At 40.0% G+C, this 18,539-nt stretch overlaps 2 protein-coding genes across 2 annotated transcripts in view; both read left to right on the forward strand.

Moving 5' to 3' along the window:
* LOC139548080 (zinc finger protein ZFP2-like) overlaps nucleotides 1–18,539 on the forward strand; it is a 301,764-nt gene that overhangs the window by 230,911 nt on the left and 52,314 nt on the right. The window lies entirely within an intron of this gene.
* Nucleotides 2,493–5,955, forward strand: LOC139552175 (zinc finger protein 180-like). Its single transcript, XM_071363627.1, has 2 exons — nucleotides 2,493–2,505; nucleotides 3,667–5,955. The coding sequence occupies exons 1-2, from the start codon at nucleotides 2,493–2,495 to the stop codon at nucleotides 4,722–4,724; spliced, it is 1,071 nt and encodes a 356-aa protein (XP_071219728.1). The 3' UTR covers nucleotides 4,725–5,955.

The following is an 18,539-nucleotide window of genomic DNA, read 5'->3' on the forward strand; positions in this document are numbered from 1 at the left end:
GTAGAAAAATAAGTCTATATACAATGTGAGCAAGTGAGGTGAAGGCAAAAAAAAGGCCATGGTGGCGAAGTAAATACAATATAGCAAGTAAAACACTGGAATGGTAGATTTGCAGTGGAAGAATGTGCAAAGTAGAAATAGAAATAAAGGGGTGCAAAGGAGCAAAATAAATAAATACAGGGGAAGAGGTAGTTGTTTGGGCTAAATTATAGATGGGCTATGTTCAGGTGCAGTAATCTGTGAGCTGCTCTGACAGCTGGTGCTTAAAGCTAGTGAGGGAGATAAGTGTTTCCAGTTTCAGAGATTTTTTGTAGTTCGTTCCAGTCATTGGCAGCAGAGAACTGGAAGGAGAGGTGGCCAAAGGAGGAATTGGTTTTGGGGGTGACCAGAGAGATATACCTGCTGGTGGTATCCAATCCACCTACCAATGCCATTCAACTCTCCTTCCGTGGCCTCCAACTGCTCTTAAACGCAAGTAAAACTAAATGCATGCTATTCAACCGATCACTGCCTGCACCTGCTCGCCCGTCCAACATCACTACTCTGGACGGCTCTGACTTAGAATACGTGGACAACTACAAATACCCAGGTGTCTGGTTAGACTGTAAATTCTCCTTCCAGACTCACATTAAGCATCTCCCATCCAAAATTAAATCTAGAATCGGCTTCCTATTTCGCAACAAAGCATCCTTCACTTATGCTGCCAAATATACCCTCATAAAACTGACCATCCTACCGATCCTCGACTTCGGGGATGTCACCTATAAAATAGCCTCCAACACTCTACTCAGTAAACTGGATGCAGTCTATCACAGTGCCATCCGTTTTGTCACCAAAGCCCCTTATACCACTGCTCTCGTCGGCTGGCCCTCGCTACATATTCGTCGCCAAACCCACTGGCTCCAGGTCATCTATAAGTCTTTGCTAGGCCGCCTTAACTCAGCTCACTGGTCACCATAGCAACACCCACCCATAGCACGCGCTCCAGGAAGTATATCTCACTGGTCATCCCCAAAGCCAACACCTCTTTGGCCGCCTTTCCTTCCAGTTCTCTGCTGCCAATGACTGGAACGAAATGCAAAAATCGCTGAAGTTGGAGACTTATATCTCCCTCACTAACTTTATGCATCAGCTGTCAGAGCAGCTTACCGATCGCTGCAGCTGTACACAGCTAAATTGTTTATATATATTATATTATATTATATTACAGTTAATATGCTAAATTGTAAATACTTTGCTACTACGGCCTATTTATTGCCTTATTGCCTTTATTGCCTCTGTACTCCATTTGCACACACTGTATATAGATTTTTCTATTGTGTTATTGTACTTTTGTTTATCCCAACTCTGTTGTTTTTGTCGCACTGCTTTGCTTTATCTTGTATTGTTCATGACGTCCTCCAGTGATTTTAACTTTTCCTGTTGAAAAGTGATATATAAATACAGTAAAGTACAAACACACTAAAGAGAAACAAATAAATGTTTTGAGCAAAATAGTTTTTTTTTTTAGACAACTCCAATCTAGAAGGAGTGAGTGATGTCATAGTAAGGCCTTCAAGGAGTTGGCTTGATAGGAAGTCGTGATGTCATCCAATAGGAGACTGATCTTCATGTGAATATTCATTATTCTTTTTAAAATCCTTCCTGTTCTGTCAAGTTGGTTGTTGATCATTGCTAGAAAGCCATTTTCAAGTCTTTCCATAGATTTTAAAGACAATTTAAGTCCAAACTGTAACTAGGCCACTCAGGAACATTCAATGTCATCTTGGTAAGCTCCTCCAGTGTAGATTTGGCCTTGTGGTTTAGGTTATTGTCCTGTTAATACAGTTTTTTGTATTCAGATCTCTGAAATACACTCTACCCACGTAACATTTAGTTTCCTTATATTACGTTGGGAAAACAGTTTTCATGGGCACAGAAATACTAAATAATTTCAGAGTTTACAAAATCCAATGGTTGTAACCAAGTCACCTTAACTTTATTGACAACACCCAAATGGATACTGTCATTAACGCGGTTCTTCAGTAATTACACATAATTCTTAATACTGTAGCTGTTTAGTTAGTCACATGTTTAACTGTCATCAGCTGATCAAGGAAATCATTTTCTGAAAGACAGTCACATGACAAACATCACCACATGCAACAACAACCAAAGTGCTTCTTCATTCATTACTCTGGTAAAGACAGTTATGTCGTGCTCCACGTTGGATCCAACATCCCTAAAAAATTTATGTTTATAATGTTATTGTCTGCTTGATTTACTGTAGGCTCTCGTTAGTCTGTTTGGACACAGAGATACTTAGCTCATAATGTGTAGAGAACTGTTCCTTGATGGATAGGCTATTGTACAACACACAGAGCTATTTTCCTTTATTTGTTGTTAGGTGAAGTTATGGGTCCTACAGTAGGTCTGTTATTGTTAGGTGAAGTTATGGGTCCTACAGTAGGTCTGTTATTGTTAGGTGAAGTTATGGGTCCTACAGTAGGTCTATGTTATTGTTAGGTAAGTTATGGGTCATACAATAGGTCTACGTTATTGTTAGGTGAAGTTATGGGTCCTACAGTAGGTCTATGTTATTGTTATGGGTCCTACTGTAGGTCTATGTTATTGCTAGGTGAAGTTATGGGTCCTACAGTAGGTCTATAATGTTGTTATGGGTCCTAGAGTACACTATGTATGTCATGCAACAACAACCAGAGTGCTTCTTCGTTCATTACAGGTATATTTGTTGTTAGGTGAAGTTATGGGCCAATTTGGCAAACAGTGTACAAACCCTCATTGTCAGGTTGATGGAAAAGCCAAATAGTATTTTACTGGTTAAAGTGTTTTTTAAATATAAAGTGGTTGATTTGCGATGATGACACAAACATTATATTCAGCAGGACATTCAAACGAGCCTTACAATTATAATCCAAAGTAGTGTGAAATGCACTCATAAGCAACCTGGACATGGAGGTTACTCCCCTGAGTTTTCCCCCATTCAGAATACATTGTGAAAAATTAAAATCTTTGCACACCATTTTTGCTCCAGGCAGATATACTACATCCATAACTAGTGGTTTCCTCATTACCAGATATACTACATCCATAACTAGTGGTTTCCTCATTACCAGATATACTAAATCCATAACTAGTGGTTTCCTCATTACCAGATATACTACATTCATAACTAGTGGTTTCCTCATTAGCAGATATACTACATCCATAACTAGTGGTTTCCTCATTACCAGATATACTACGTCAATAACTAGTGGTTTCCTCATTACCAGATATACTACATCCATAACTAGCGGTTTCCTCATTAGCAGGGAGGAGTTTCTACAACCAAATTGTATGTGCATCGACCTCGTGCCACAATTTTATTAAACACAGAAAGGGGCCTATATTGGAGACCAAAAGTCTTCTGCCACACTGCTTAGAGTTTCAACAACATGAATAACTTATTTCTAGTCTACAAGCTTAGATGTTACTACTAATGTGAAAAGAAGACAAAATATGACTATTGTTGCTCATTTTAAGACAAATGTCAAATAATCATTACATTCATTACAGGCGTCAATTGTTGTACAACATCATGGCTCCGCTTTTGGCATCACCTTTTACAGTGGATTTCCACTGTTGTGGGCCTTTAATCATCTGACTTTGCTGTTCACACAGGAGAGAGACGGGACTACCGTGGGTCCTCTGGGGAGCCTCAACAATCTCATGATGCTGACAAGGCAGAGAAGAGTTTCTCCACATCAGAACACCTCAAGAAACACCCGCAAAGATCCACAGGGAAGAAATCTCACTGCTGCTCTGACAGTGGGAAGAGATTCACCTACTCAGCAGGCATTACAATTCATCAGAGAATCCACACGGTAGAGAAACCTTACAGCTGTGATCAATGTGGGAAGAGTTTTACTCATTCAACCAGCCTGATATCACACCAGAGAACACACACAGGAGAGAAACGAGAGAAACCGTATAGCTGTGATGAATGTGGGAAGACTTTTGATACATCTGGCCATCTGATTGTACACCAAAGAACACACACAGGAGAGAAACCGTATAGCTGTAATGAATGTGGGAAGAGTTTTATTCACCTAAGCAGCTTGATGTCACACCAGAGAACACACACAGGAGAGAAACCTTATAGCTGTACTCAATGTGGGAAGAGTTTTGATACATCTAGCCATCTTATTGTACACCAGAGAATACACACAGGAGAGAAATCTTATAGCTGTGGTCAATGTGGGAAGAGTTTTGGTCGATCTGGCCAGCTGACATCACACCAGAGAATACACACAGGAGAGAAACCTTTTAGCTGTACTCAATGTGGGAAGAGTTTTGATACATCTAGCCATCTTATTGTACACCAGAGAATACACACAGGAGAGAAATCTTATAGCTGTGGTCAATGTGGGAAGAGTTTTGGTCGATCTGGCCAGCTGACATCACACCAGAGAATACACACAGGAGAGAAACCTTTTAGCTGTACTCAATGTGGTAAGAGTTTTACTCAGCTAAGCAACCTGATATCACACCAGAGAACACACACAGGAGAGAAACCATATAGCTGTAATGAATGTGGGAAGAGTTTTATTCACCTATGCAGCTTGATGTCACACCAGAGAACACACACAGGAGAGAAATCTTATAGCTGTACTCAATGTGGGAAGAGGTACACTGATAAAAGATCTCTGATTAAACATCAGAAAATACATGGAGTTATTTCATGATATCAATTAAATAATGTCACAATGTAGAATGTTTTAACATTGTAGTAGGAATATTTTAATGATGTCACAATGTAGAAGGTTTTAACATTGTAGTAGGAGTATTTTAATGATGTCACAATGTAGAATGTTTTAACATTGTAGTAGGAGTATTTTAATGATGTCACAATGTAGAATGTTTTAACATTGTAGTAGGAGTATTTTAATGATGTCACAATGTAGAATGTTTTAACATTGTAGTAGGAGTATTTTAATGATGTCACAATGTAGAACCCTAAATGTTTGTCCCCTGTTCTATTGATTTCAACATGATATGGATATTAGCCTCAGGGGGGAAATCCAGGCTCTGAATTGGAAGAGTACTATTTATGAGATTTAACAAAAAGTGACTAACACAAAAAGAGCTGTGTTACACTTACCATGTTGGTGACCCACTGGAATCAAAATGCAACACCTCAAAATGTAGCGAGCTGTTTTCTACAAGTTGTCCTCTAACCAGGGATGTACACATTACTCCCAGATTCCGTGTGGTTTTTCAGCTGTTAGTTTTAACAGGAAGTGCAACCTCATCTCCCTCCTGTAGCACAAATGATTTTAGCATGATATAGATTAGTTATGACAAATAAGTGTTGCGTTCCTTTGTTTTGCAACCCCTAAATTTAAATGCATCACTCTAAAATGTAGCTGACTGTCTTCTGCAGGTTGTCCTCTAACCAGTGAGGTGAAAGATATCTCCCATTTCCATGTGTTTTTTTAGTTGTGTTAGTTTCAACAGCACGAACAACCTGATTTCCCCCCTAATTGATATCAGTGATTTATTGCTACTTGTCAGAACAACAGCGTTTTTGGTGCTTGTGCAGTTTATAAGGAGCTTGTTTAAGTAATATGATTATTGTGGCCGATGTTTGTGTATATAGTACATTTTATGTTTATGTTTTCAATTTATCACAAAGTGTTTCTGCATTTGGACACGTTTAAACTGTGACATTAGGGCTATGCCACCTAGTAAAATGTTCTTGAAAATAAGACTATGCCCAACTTACAATATAAGTTTGGTTTTAGTTGAAAGTGAAAGTTGGGGGAAAGAACATTGAATTTCAACATACTTGCAGCCTATACACATTGACGCAGTATAATAAATCGGTCTATAATCAATTTTATTAACAATCCTAATAAATTGAGTCATAAATATAAAATATATTTGTTGTCTTAAGGGGGAAGTGTTACAGTCTTTGGTTTTCCATTTATGTTTGGAGGTTAGCAAGTATAGTATGTCTCGTTAGCATGTAGGACGCACTGATTGGTGTCACCTCGTTATTCAGTATGTGTTACACCTGTGCTGGCTTGTCCATCTCGTTAGTGGGAAGGTGTTTCACCTGAGCTGGTCCAGGTTCTATTTAAGAGTGTCTGACCCAGTGCTCCAGTTGTCTTGATAGATGTGGAGAGTCAACACCTTTAGTTGCTCCACCTTTTTGGTTTGATTCCTGTCTTTAAGTTTATTGTGAGTTTTTCTTTTGTTTGCCTCTTCTTGGGCAGATTTAGTGGGTCTCATGGTGGGTGTCTTTGAGGTCCCAGTTGTTGTTACTAGTCAACTTTCAGTGGACACCCCCATAGTATCTTTCAGAGCCCCTCCTAAAAAACAAGCTTATATTTTGGGTTGGCCATTTTTAATATTTTAATGGATGACATTTCCTTAGAATGCTCATTTGTCTTTCAGTTGTTAATCTTCTGTTTTTTTTATCCTGTTATTTTTGTGTACTAAGTATTTCTGTTTATTTTCATTGTTTTCTCCTGTGAAGCCATTGTGTTGCATCCATGTCTGAAATGTGCTGTATAAATAAAGCTTGATTTGATTTCAACAAATGAACCCAATCACCAATCAACAGACCCTCCATCTTAGTATGAAAAACAGTATCAATCCCACTTTTCCAGCCTGCTGAAGGCGTGGTGGAGTGGTAAACACCACCCCCGGCTCTACCAGGGGCTTGAGGTGGTCTCCCACAGCTCTGCTGGTGGAGTGGTAAACACCACCCCCGGCTCTACCGGGGGCTTGAGGTGGTCTCCCACAGCTCTGCTGATGGAGTGGTAAACACCACCCCCGGCTCTACCAGGGGCTTGAGGTGGTCTCCCACAGCTCTGCTGGTGGAGTGGTAAACACCACCCCCGGCTCTACCAGGGGCTTGAGGTGGTCTCCCACAGCTCTGCTGGTGGAATGGTAAACACCACCCCCGGCTATACCAGGGGCTAGAGGTGGTCTCCCACAGCTCTGATGGTGGAGTGGTAAACACCACCCCCGGCTCTACCAGGGGCTTGAGGTGGTCTCCCACAGCTCTGCTGATGGAGTGGTAAACACCACCCCCGGCTCTACCAGGGGCTTGAGGTGGTCTCCCACAGCTCTGCTTCTGTCATGTTCTGTGGCCTTGCTGTTCCATTTATTGACTGCCCCTGTAACACAGAAAGAAACACGTTTAGTCATATTATATAAAACACTCAAAGTAATGGATATGGAGCATCTATGGCCTCAGTTACACCTGGCACCTAAATGTGACTTCTGTCATCCCATCACTCTAAGCTGCATTAGGTTCAGATCTACCAGGATGGGCCTTTGACATAGTCTGGATGCAGTCAGGCCACCGAATATGCATAAGCAATGTCAAAAGATGAGTGGGGAAAAGTACATTTTACACAAGTGACCTTCAAAATAATTTAAATGTTATTTGTCCTGTGTGAATTTAAGTATGCTCTCTCTAATTCTCTCCTTCTCTCTTTCTTTTTCTCTCTCGGAGGAACTGAGCCCTAGGACCATACGTCAGGACTACCGGGCATGATGACTCCTTGCTGTCCCCAGTCCACCTGGCCTTGCTGCTGTCCCAGTTTCAACTGTTCTGCCTGCGGTTATGGAACCCCTACCTGTCCCAGACCTGCTGTTTTCAACTCTTAAATTATCGGCTATGAAAAGCCAACTGAAATTTATTCCTGATTATTATTTGACCATGCTTGTCATTTATGAACATTTTGAACATCTTGGCCATGTTCTGTTATAATCTCCACCCGGCACAGCCAGTAGAGGACTGGCCACCCCTCACAGCCTGGTTCCTCTCTCGGTTTCTTCCTAGGTTTTGGCCTTTCTAGGGAGTTTTTCCTAGCCACCGTGCTTCTACACCTGCATTGCTTGCTGTTTGGGGTTTTAGGCTGGGTTTTTTGTACAGCACTTCGAGATATTGGCTGATGTACGAAGGGCTATATAAAATAAACTTGATTGATTGATTGATTGATTTGTCACATATGTATGTTATTGTAGTTAAATGCTTGTGTTCCTAGCTCCAACAGTGCAGTAATATCTAACTAAATGCTTGTGTTCCTAGCTCCAACAGTGCAGTAATATCTAACTAAATGCCTGTGTTTCTAGCTCCAACAGTGCAGTAATATCTAACTAAATGCTTGTGTTCCTAGCTCCAACAGTGCAGTAGTATCTAACTAAATGCTTGTGTTACTAGCTCTAACAGTGCAGTAATACCTAACTAAATGCTTGTGTTCCTAGCTCCAACAGTGCAGTAATACCTAACTAAATGCTTGTGTTCCTAGCTCCAACAGTGCAGTAATATCTAACTAAATGCTTGTGTTCCTAGCTCCAACAGTGCAGTAATATCTAACTAAATGCTTGTGTTCCTAGCTCCAACAGTGCAGTAGTATCTAACTAAATGCTTGTGTTCCTAGCTCCAACAGTACAGTAATATCTAATTCAATGCTTGTGCTCCTAGCTTCAACAGTAGTATCTAACTAAATGCTTATGTTCCTAGCTCCAACAGTGCAGTAATATCTAACTAAATGCTTGTGTTTCTAGCTCCAACAGTGCAGTAACACCTAACTAAATGCTTGTGTTTCTTGTTCCAACAGTGCAGTAATATCTAACATATTCACAACAAATACCTAATACACACAAATCTAAGTAATGGAATAAGAATATATCAAATCAAATGTATTTATGTAGCCCTTCTTACATCAGCTGATATCTCAAAGTGCTGTACAGAAACCCAGCCTTAAACCTCAAACAGCAAGCAATGCAGGTGTAGAAGCACGGTGGCTAGGAAGAACTCCCTAGAAAGTCCAAAACCTAGGAAGAAACCAGGCTCTGAGGGGTGGCCAGTCCTCTTCTGGCTGTGCCGGGTGGAGATTATAACAGAACATGACCAAGATGTTCATAAATGACTAGCATGGTCAAATAATAATAATCACAGTAGTTGTCGAGGGTGCAACAGGTCAGCACCTCAGGAGTAAATGTCAGTTGGTTTTCATAGCCGATCATTGAGTATCTCTACCGCTCCTGCTGTCTCTAGAGAGTTGAAAACAGCAGGTCTGGGATAGGTAGCACATCCGGTGAACAGGTCAGGTTTCCATAGAACAGTTGAAACTGGAGCAGCAGCACGGCCAGGGGACAGCAAGGAGTCATCATGCCAGGTAGTCCTGAGGCATGGTCCTAGGGCTCAGGTCCTCCGAGAGAGAGAAAGAAAGAGAGAATTAGAGAGAGCATACTTAAATTCACACAGGACACCGGATAAGACAGTAGAAATAGTCCAGATATAACAAACTGACCCTACACAAACTAATGCAGCATAAATACCAGAGGCTGAGACAGGAGGGTTCAGGAGACACTGTGGCCCCATCCGATGATACCCCCAGACAGGGCCAAACAGGCAGGATATAACCCCACCCACTTTGCCAAAGCACAGTCCCCACACCACTAGAGGGATATCTTCAACCACCAACTTACCATCCTGAGACAAGGCGCCAACCCAGACAGGAAGACCACGTCAGTGACTCAACCCACTCAAGTGACGCACCCCTCCTAGGGACGGCATGGAAGAGCACCAGTAAGCCAGTGACTCATATATATAAATATATGGACACGCAATATCAGAGCGGCAAAGACAGATACAGTAGAATAGGATAGAATACAGTATATACATATGAGATCAGTAATACATAGACTAAGATACAGTAGAATATGATAGAATACAGTATATACATATGAGATGAGTAATGCATAGACTAAGATACAGTAGAATAGGATAGAATACAGTATATACATATGAGATGAGTAATACATAGACTAAGATACAGTAGAATAGGATAGAATACAGTATATACATATGAGATGAGTAATGCCAGATATGTAAACATTATTAAAGTGACTAGTGTTCCATTCCTTGAAGTGGCCAATGATTTCAAGTCTGTGTATGTAGGCAGCAGCCTCTCTGTGTTAGTGATGGAAAAACAGCTTCTGTCTCTCGGTCCCAGCTTTGATGCACCTGTACTGACCTCGCCTTCTGGATGATAGCGGGCTGAACAGGCAGTGGCCGGGTAATAACAAAGAACAAATGTGTGTGCCTGAGGGGAAATTAACTTTCATACAGCCAAAAGGGGTGAGAAATTACACCAATATCAGTGGACAATTTGCACTAATGTAAATAAACATGGATGATGGAACATATTCCCTTTAGCTGACGTGATGAACCACTAAGGGGACATAAATATTTACCATCTAAACCATCTGTGACCTCTCACCTCTCTGGCTGTAGAAGTGTTCTTCCTAACCAGTCCCTCAACAGCTCTCTGACTGAGCTCCACCCTCACTGGGTCTTCAGAGGAGAGGAAGGCTGAGGAGGGATGGAAGGATGAATGGATCAGTCAGTCAATAAAGTGTACAGCTGCTGTCTATGCTGTCTGACAAAATCACTATTTTAGTAGTTCATTAAAGTAAATAAGGCTTTATGACTGATGAATACCAGCTATCAATCACTTAGATCATGTATTTTCAGGTAGAGATACATCCTTGGGACATCCCTAGCATATTGAAGTTCACATTTAATATGGTTAAGGTTAGGGTTTAGGGTAGGGATGTCCCAAGGATCCCAGATAGCATTGACCATTGTGCATTCTTCTGTCTCTTTTACATAGCAGGTGATGGGTTCTGACTTCTGAACTTGAAAATATGAAAAATCCTTATTATGTGAAATTGAATGAAACAATAATGTATGTTGATGCTAATATGATGTACAATATTCCATGATGTTTCTATATGATAACAATGGAGTAATATATTTAATATGATGTACAATATTCCATTATGTTTATATATGATAACAATAGAATAATATATTTAATCTTGCCACTATAGGGGGTGCTGTTTCGCATTAGCATAATTTGCTCTACAGATTAAACTGCCTAGTGCTCAATTCTTGCTCGTACAATATGCATATTATTGTTATTATTGGATAGAAAACACTCTCTAGTTTCTATAGCCGTTTGAATTATGTCTCTGAGTGGAACAGAACTCATTCTACAGCACTTTTCCTGATATGGAGTGAGATTTCAGAAATCTTGGCCTCTGGTCCCAGGTCAGTTTTAAAGTCCCTGCAAATCCTATGAGGATACAAACACTGCCTACGTCTTCCACTAGATGTCAGTAAGTGGTGAAAATTTGAATGATGTCGATTGCGCAATCAGTGTAACGGCTGTCCTCTCTCTCTTCATAAGAAGAGGTGGAGTAGTGATCGAGCCAAGGCGCAGCGGGTTGTGAATACATGATGAATTTTATTTATAAGACAAAACGAAACAAACTATACTTGAATAAACTAACAAAATAACAAAACGAAAATAGACAGACTTAGTACGACGAACTGACATAACACACGCAGAACGAACGAACAAGTACTTACTACAAAAACGCACGAACAAACCGAAACAATCCCGTATGGTGTAACATCATACACAAACACGGAAGACAACCACCCCCCAACAAACACTGTGAACAGCCTACCTAAATATGACTCTCAATTAGAGGAACGCCAAACACCTGCCTCCAATTGAGAGCCATACCAGGCAACCCTAAACCAACATAGAAACAGATAACATAGAATGCCCACCCAAACTCACGTCCTGACCAACTAACACACAAAACTAAACAGAAAACAGGTCAGGAACGTGACAATCAGGGACAAAAGACATGCAGTATCTTTTGGACCCTGCGCCCCAACGCAGAATGGACTTTGGACTGGCCTCTTTCCAAGCCTTGGTTTAGCCAGTAAAATATCCCCGGTCATGTTTTTACTCGTTATAGGTGTTAAAAACATCATAAGGTAGTTAATTTAAACCGTTTTATAGCAATTTATATCCGTTTAGTGCGATTTTGAGGCATTGCTTTGTGATGCACTCTGAAGCGCCGGGCACGTTTCGGGGTCCCGGTCGAACGTTAGTGGGCATTTCGACGGACAAGAGGACATCTTTCGGCCAAAAGAAGATTAGACCCAAGAAAGGATACATTGCCCAAGAATCTGATGGAAGATCACCTCATAGTAAGAAATATTTAAGATGATAAATCGTTGTTCTGTCGAAAAATGTTAAACGCATATTCCGCCATTTTTATTGGTATTGCTTCGCTTGGCGAACCCTGTATTGCACAGTAAGGATAATTTTAGAAATGTAATTCAGCGATTGCATTAAGAACTAATTTGTCTTTCGATAGCTGTCCAACTTATATTTTTTTAGTCAAGTTTATGAATAGTTATTCATGAGACAAGATCACTGTCAAATATGGCGCCCGACATTTTCAGGACATTTTTGCTAGTATTGTCATTGTATAACCACGTTTTTTTGTGGCTAAATATGCACATTTTCGAACAAACTCTATATGTATGTTGTAATATGATGTTACAGGAGTGTCATCGGAAGAATTCTGAGAAGGTTAGTGAAAAAAATAATATATTTTGGCGATGATTACGTTATGGCTCTCTTTGCCTTGAATTCATGCTGGGGTAACGTTTGCTCATGTGGTATGCTAATATAACGATTTATTGTGTTTTCGCTGTAAAACACTTAGAACATCTGAAATATTGTCTGAATTCACAAGATCTGTGTCTTTCCATTGCTGTGAGCTGTGTATTTTTAAGAAATGTTTTATGATTAGTAATTAGGTAATACACGTTGCTCTCTGTATTTATTCTAGTCGAGTTGTGATGGTGGGTGCAATTGTAAACTATGATTTATACCTGAAATATGCACATTTTTCTAACAAAACCTATCCTATACAATAAATATGTTATCAGACTGTCATCTGATGAGGTTTTTTCTTGGTTAGTGACTATCAATATCTTTATTTGGCCGAATTGGTGATAGCACCTGATGGAGTAAGAAACTGATGGAGTTAGAAAATTGGTGTCTTTTGCTAACGTGTTTAGCTAATAGATTTACATATTTTGTCTTCCCTGTAAAACATTTTAAAAATCTGAAATGGTGGCTTTATTCACAAGATCAGTATCTTTCATTTGGTGTCTTGGACTTGTGATTTAATGATATTTAGATGCTACAATTTACTTGTGACGCTATGCTAGCTATGCTACTCAGTGGGGGGGGGGGGGGGGGGTGCTCCCGGATCCGGGATGAGTACCAATGAAAGGTTATGCAATATACTATTTTTTAACAGTTTCACTAATTAATTTTTATTAACTTAATTATTATGATTCAACGTCAGTTCACCGTCTCACCTCATACTGTATTGGAGCAGCAGCAGCTGACTGCCCGGTTCAACATCAGTTCACCGTCTCACCTCATACTGTACTGGAGCAGCAGCAGCTGACTGCCCAGTTCAACATCAGTTCACCGTCTCACCTCATACTGTATTGGAGCAGCAGCAGCTGACTGCCCGGTTCAACATCAGTTCACCATCTCACCTCATACTGTACTGGAGCAGCAGCAGCTGACTGCCCGGTTCAACATCAGTTCACCGTCTCACCTCATACTGTACTGGAGCAGCAGCAGCTGACTGCCCAGTTCAACATCAGTTCACCGTCTCACCTCATACTGTATTGGAGCAGCAGCAGCTGACTGCCCGGTTCAACATCAGTTCACCATCTCACCTCATACTGTACTGGAGCAGCAGCAGCTGACTGCCCGGTTCAACATCAGTTCACCGTCTCACCTCATACTGTATTGGAGCAGCAGCAGCCGACTTGATCGTTGATGCTAATCATCATGTTTTGAATCTGAGAGTAAATAGAGCCGAATACAACTCTAAAAATGAAGGGTTCAACTGGAGTTGTTCTCAGATCCCCTAAGAACCGTAGGGTTCTTGGTCAATGAAAAACAGCCCCAAAAGGTTCTTCAAAGAACTTGTTAGAAGGTGGGTTCATCGAGGAACCTCCGTTGTTGCTGGACTTCTTCCGGGAACTTCGCAATTACAACTGAAAACGATGGTGACAAGTTTGGATGCGACAACAGTTAAAAAGGTTAAGTTTTGGTTGATGTTTGGCTCTGAATATGTCTCGAAATATTTTATATAATAATATAACATACTATTAATAAATAACGAATACAATGATGGTTTTCTGTGAATAGCTTCCATAACGTTACTATAGTTAATTTCCGTAAATATTAGAAAACCGGGTTTGACCGTCGGCGTTGTATGAGCTACAGTACAGTACCGTTATCTAGCTAGCTAACGTTATGTCCTAACTAGGCACAACTAGGTTAGGAATATAATCCCTCAACTATATTCTTTCCCATATATTGTATATCGTTTCCATAAAGCCAACATGGCTTTACACTCATTAACGTAAGTTTCCAATCTAGACTATTTCTTACTTTTGTGATAATGAACTAGCTAACGTTAACTAACTAACTAACTAAGGACGGTGACCTGTCCAGACGAGATGTTACAACGAACTGAATCGTCAATGGAGGTCTTCCTCTTTATATAGCCTGCTACAGCATGCAATACTATTAACTCACAAGGGGGCATAACGTTACATGGACAATACTATCCCATTTTGGAAACGTTACATGTACAATACTATCCCATTTTGGAAACGTTACATGGACAATACTATCCCATTTTGGAAACGTTACATGGACAATACTATCCCATTTTGGAAACGTTACATGTACAATACTATCCCATTTTGGAAACGTTACATGTACAATACTATCCCATTTTGGAAACGTTACATGGACAATACTATCCCATTTTGGAAACGTTACATGTACAATACTATCCCATTTTGGAAACGTTACATGTACGTCCCCTTGTGGAGGGAAATGAATATCTTAGATGGTAGCTGTAGATGGGATTCAAATGCATAATGGTATTAATACAGTGTCTAGACTACCTCTTTTGTATAAATGCCCTTCAGAATCCAAACACAGTATTGCCACGCAGCAAAATGTTGCGTATAATCTTTCAAGTCAGCCTGATAAAATATTGAACAATTTGTGTACAAAGATATCTTGAAATGTGATATTAGGCCTGTATGGCAGTACTGTTACTGTATGGCAGTACTGTATTGGCTAGTGCTTTCTCCAATATGTTCTTCTATTTTACATTCAATTGTAAGTCGATGCCATTTATCTTTCAATATTTATTTCATATATATATATATATTTTAATGTTTGTAAGACTATTATTTGACACATTTTCTCTTCCTTTGAAATTCTTATAGGACAGAACATGGACACAATGCAATTGGGATCAAGAAGAAGGTACAGATCTGTTGTAGGACAGCTGCATTTGAAGTGTACATCTCGGAAATGAATCAAGTCCATGGAATGGATATAGACAAAAAATATAATTTAAGGACTATCAGAGGTAGAGAGGCGAGGCAGGGGTGAGGACATCATCCTGCTATTTTGACAGTCCCTGAAGGACAATACAGAAGAGGTATTTGCTCTTATTCCTTCCCTTTCTCTAATGTATTTTGTAATAAAATTAGCAAGTGTAGTAAGATCATTGCTTTACTTTACTAGGACTGGAGACCACAGCAGCGATCCTGCTCTTGCCCAACCTCTTCAATGAGGACCCGAGTGGCCTTTATGTCCGTGACAAGGTATGCCAATGCACCAATCATCCGTTTCTTCATAAACATAGGTGTGCATGCTTATATAAAACTACAGCTGAACATTTGTTATGTTCTTTGTTAATTGTATGTGTATTAAAACTTCTTCTGGCTGCAAGCCCGACGTCGGTACACTTATGACAACAGCCAGCTCAAGTGCAGGGCGCGAAATTCAAAATATATATTTTTTAAATATTTAACTTTCACACATTAACAAGTCCAATACAGCATATGAAAGGTACACATCTTGTGAATCCAGCCAACATGTCCGATTTTTAAAATGTTTTACAGGGAAGACACAATATGTAAATCTATTAGCTAACCACGTTAGCAAAAGACACCACTTTTTTTACTCCACCAGTTTTTTACTCCATCAGTAGCTATCACAAATTCGACCAAATAAAGATATAAATAGCCACTAACCAAGAAACAACTTCATCAGATGACAGTCTGATAACATATTTATTGTATAGCATATGTTTTGTTCGAAAAATGTGCATATTTCAGGTATAAATCATAGTTTACATTGCAGCTACAATCAGAAATTGCACCGAAAGCAGCCATAATATTTACAGACACCAACGTCAAATACCTAATTACTCATCATAAAACATTTCTGAAAAATACATAGTGTACAGCAAATGAAAGACAGGCATCTTGTGATTCCAGACAATATTTCCGATTTATTAAGTGTTTTACAGCGAAAACAAAATGTAGCGTTATATTAGCGTAGCCACAATAGCCAGAAACACTTGGGCGCCGACGACTAGTTCACATGCACAACAGATATATGAAATAGCATCATAAAATGTTTCTTACTTTTGCTGATCTTCCATCAGAATGTTGGACAAGGTGTCCTTTGTCCAGAACAGTCGTTGTTTGGATTTAGAACGGCAACTTTCCCTCTTCAATTAGCATGCACACTAGCCAAGTGGCGCGAATCTCTCCATGTCAACAAACGGAAGAGAACGGAACACGGCAAAACTCCCGAAAAAATTTCAATAATCTGATGAAACTATATTGAAAAAACATACTTTACGATGATATGGTGACATGTATCAAATAAAATCAAAGCGGAGATAGTAGTCGCCTATTACGGCAGCTAAAGAGAAGGCAATCCCACTGTCCACGTCGCGCTCTTCAGAGTACCGAAAATGGGGGACACGTTTTGTCCAAGATGATGTGTTCCATCTCAGACCAAGATAATCACCTCATTTCTTCTCTCACAGCCTCTTGACATCCAGGGGAAGGTGTATGACGTGCATGTATACTATTAGATCTCATGCCCATTTATAGGCAGGAAGTAGAAGAGAGCCTCGGTTTCAGACTTTCCACTTCCTGGTCAGGAAGTGTGCTGCAGAATGAGTTCTGTTTCACTCAGAGAAATAATTCAAATGGTTTTAGAAACTAGAGAGTGTTTTCTGCCCCTTGCAGCCCAAACAGGTTAATACTGCCCCTTGCAGCCCAAACAGGTTAATACTGCCCCTTGCAGCCCAAACAGGTTAATCTTTTCTTACTTTTGTTGACACAGATTTCACCGCTCTTCACTCCTTTACTGCACATCGGTGGAAATCCATTTCTCCGTGAGAGTGAAATCCCGCTGGCCTTTGATGGGGAGAACATCCACGCCCTCGAGGACGTCCCCATGGGACTTGGGGCTCTGCTTCGGTTGTATTTTCTATTTTCCCTTAAATTTCCCAAAAATGTCAGAAAAACCTATTAAGTTACTGTGTTCTGGGGATAAGATAAGTTGGGGTGAAGTTACCAGGGCCGGTCATAAAGATGGCAAACTTCCTAACATAACTAAGTGGATACGATATACACACTAAAGCTGAAAAATCTGTATTTAGCATCAAGTCTACAATATTGTTAGTTTACCTATGATTCATTTTTAATGTACGTTGTTTTTATTGTACATCACTATTTTATATATTTTAAATGTCATGAAAAGCACTATACAAAGTAAATGTATTATTTATTATGGTGTGACATGTCTGCAGAGATGTTGCAATTTTGTAATGTGTTTTGTTTGGTAAATATTAATTCACATTTGTGGTGCCACTAAATAAACAATGAATTATTTAAATCATTATGGTCAATATTGTTATTAAAATATGTTTTTGTAATGCAGGGAGGGTGGACAGGGAGTTAAAAAAAGGAATCCCAAAAGGTTCTTTGAGGAACCATAATAAGGGGTTCTTCAAAGAACTTATAGGGGTTCCCACAAAAGGTTCTTCAAGTAACTTTTAGGGGTTCCCCCACAGTTTCAATTTGAAGAACCCCTAAAGAATACTCCAGGAACCTTTACTTTTTAGAGTGTATATTGATAAAACTCACCTTGTCCAAGAGACATTTACATAGTTACACACAGCCAAATTTGGGATTAGTATTTTGGGGCGAAATAGCGGCCACAACAGACAGACCTGATATGGCCCATAATTCGACGTCCTTGGACGTCACGTGCTGACTGGGTATGACCAAAGTTATTCTATTTAGCTGCACTTTGTAGTACATTTTTACACTATAATAAATGTTTCTGATGCCACATAGCCCGTTTTCAAAGGGAGCCATTGGTTTTTAGAGGCAGTCGCTTTTTAGCTTTTTGTCTGAAAGTATTTTCTCAACTGCGATACCAACTCCAGTCAGCAGATGGCGATGTGCGTCTTTCAGGTGATTTTGCCACAGACGTATAATCTAGTGGACGGGACGCTTTTTCAACATCTACAGCTAGTCAGCCACCTTGGTTCACTCTAACTTTATGGAAAAAGGTTTATTCAATCAATCTAGCAACCCCTCCCATACTGGGAAAATACAGGAATACACACTCAGTGCCTCCTGACTCGGCCCTGTTTACACCTCCAAGGTGCCCCCCTCACACAGGAATACACACTACGAGGCTTTTCTAAAAACTACATTTTACGTGTTTCGCTGA

The sequence above is a fragment of the Salvelinus alpinus genome, chromosome 2 (genome assembly GCF_045679555.1).
Source record: "Salvelinus alpinus chromosome 2, SLU_Salpinus.1, whole genome shotgun sequence".
NCBI classification, from domain to species: Eukaryota; Metazoa; Chordata; class Actinopteri; order Salmoniformes; family Salmonidae; genus Salvelinus; species Salvelinus alpinus.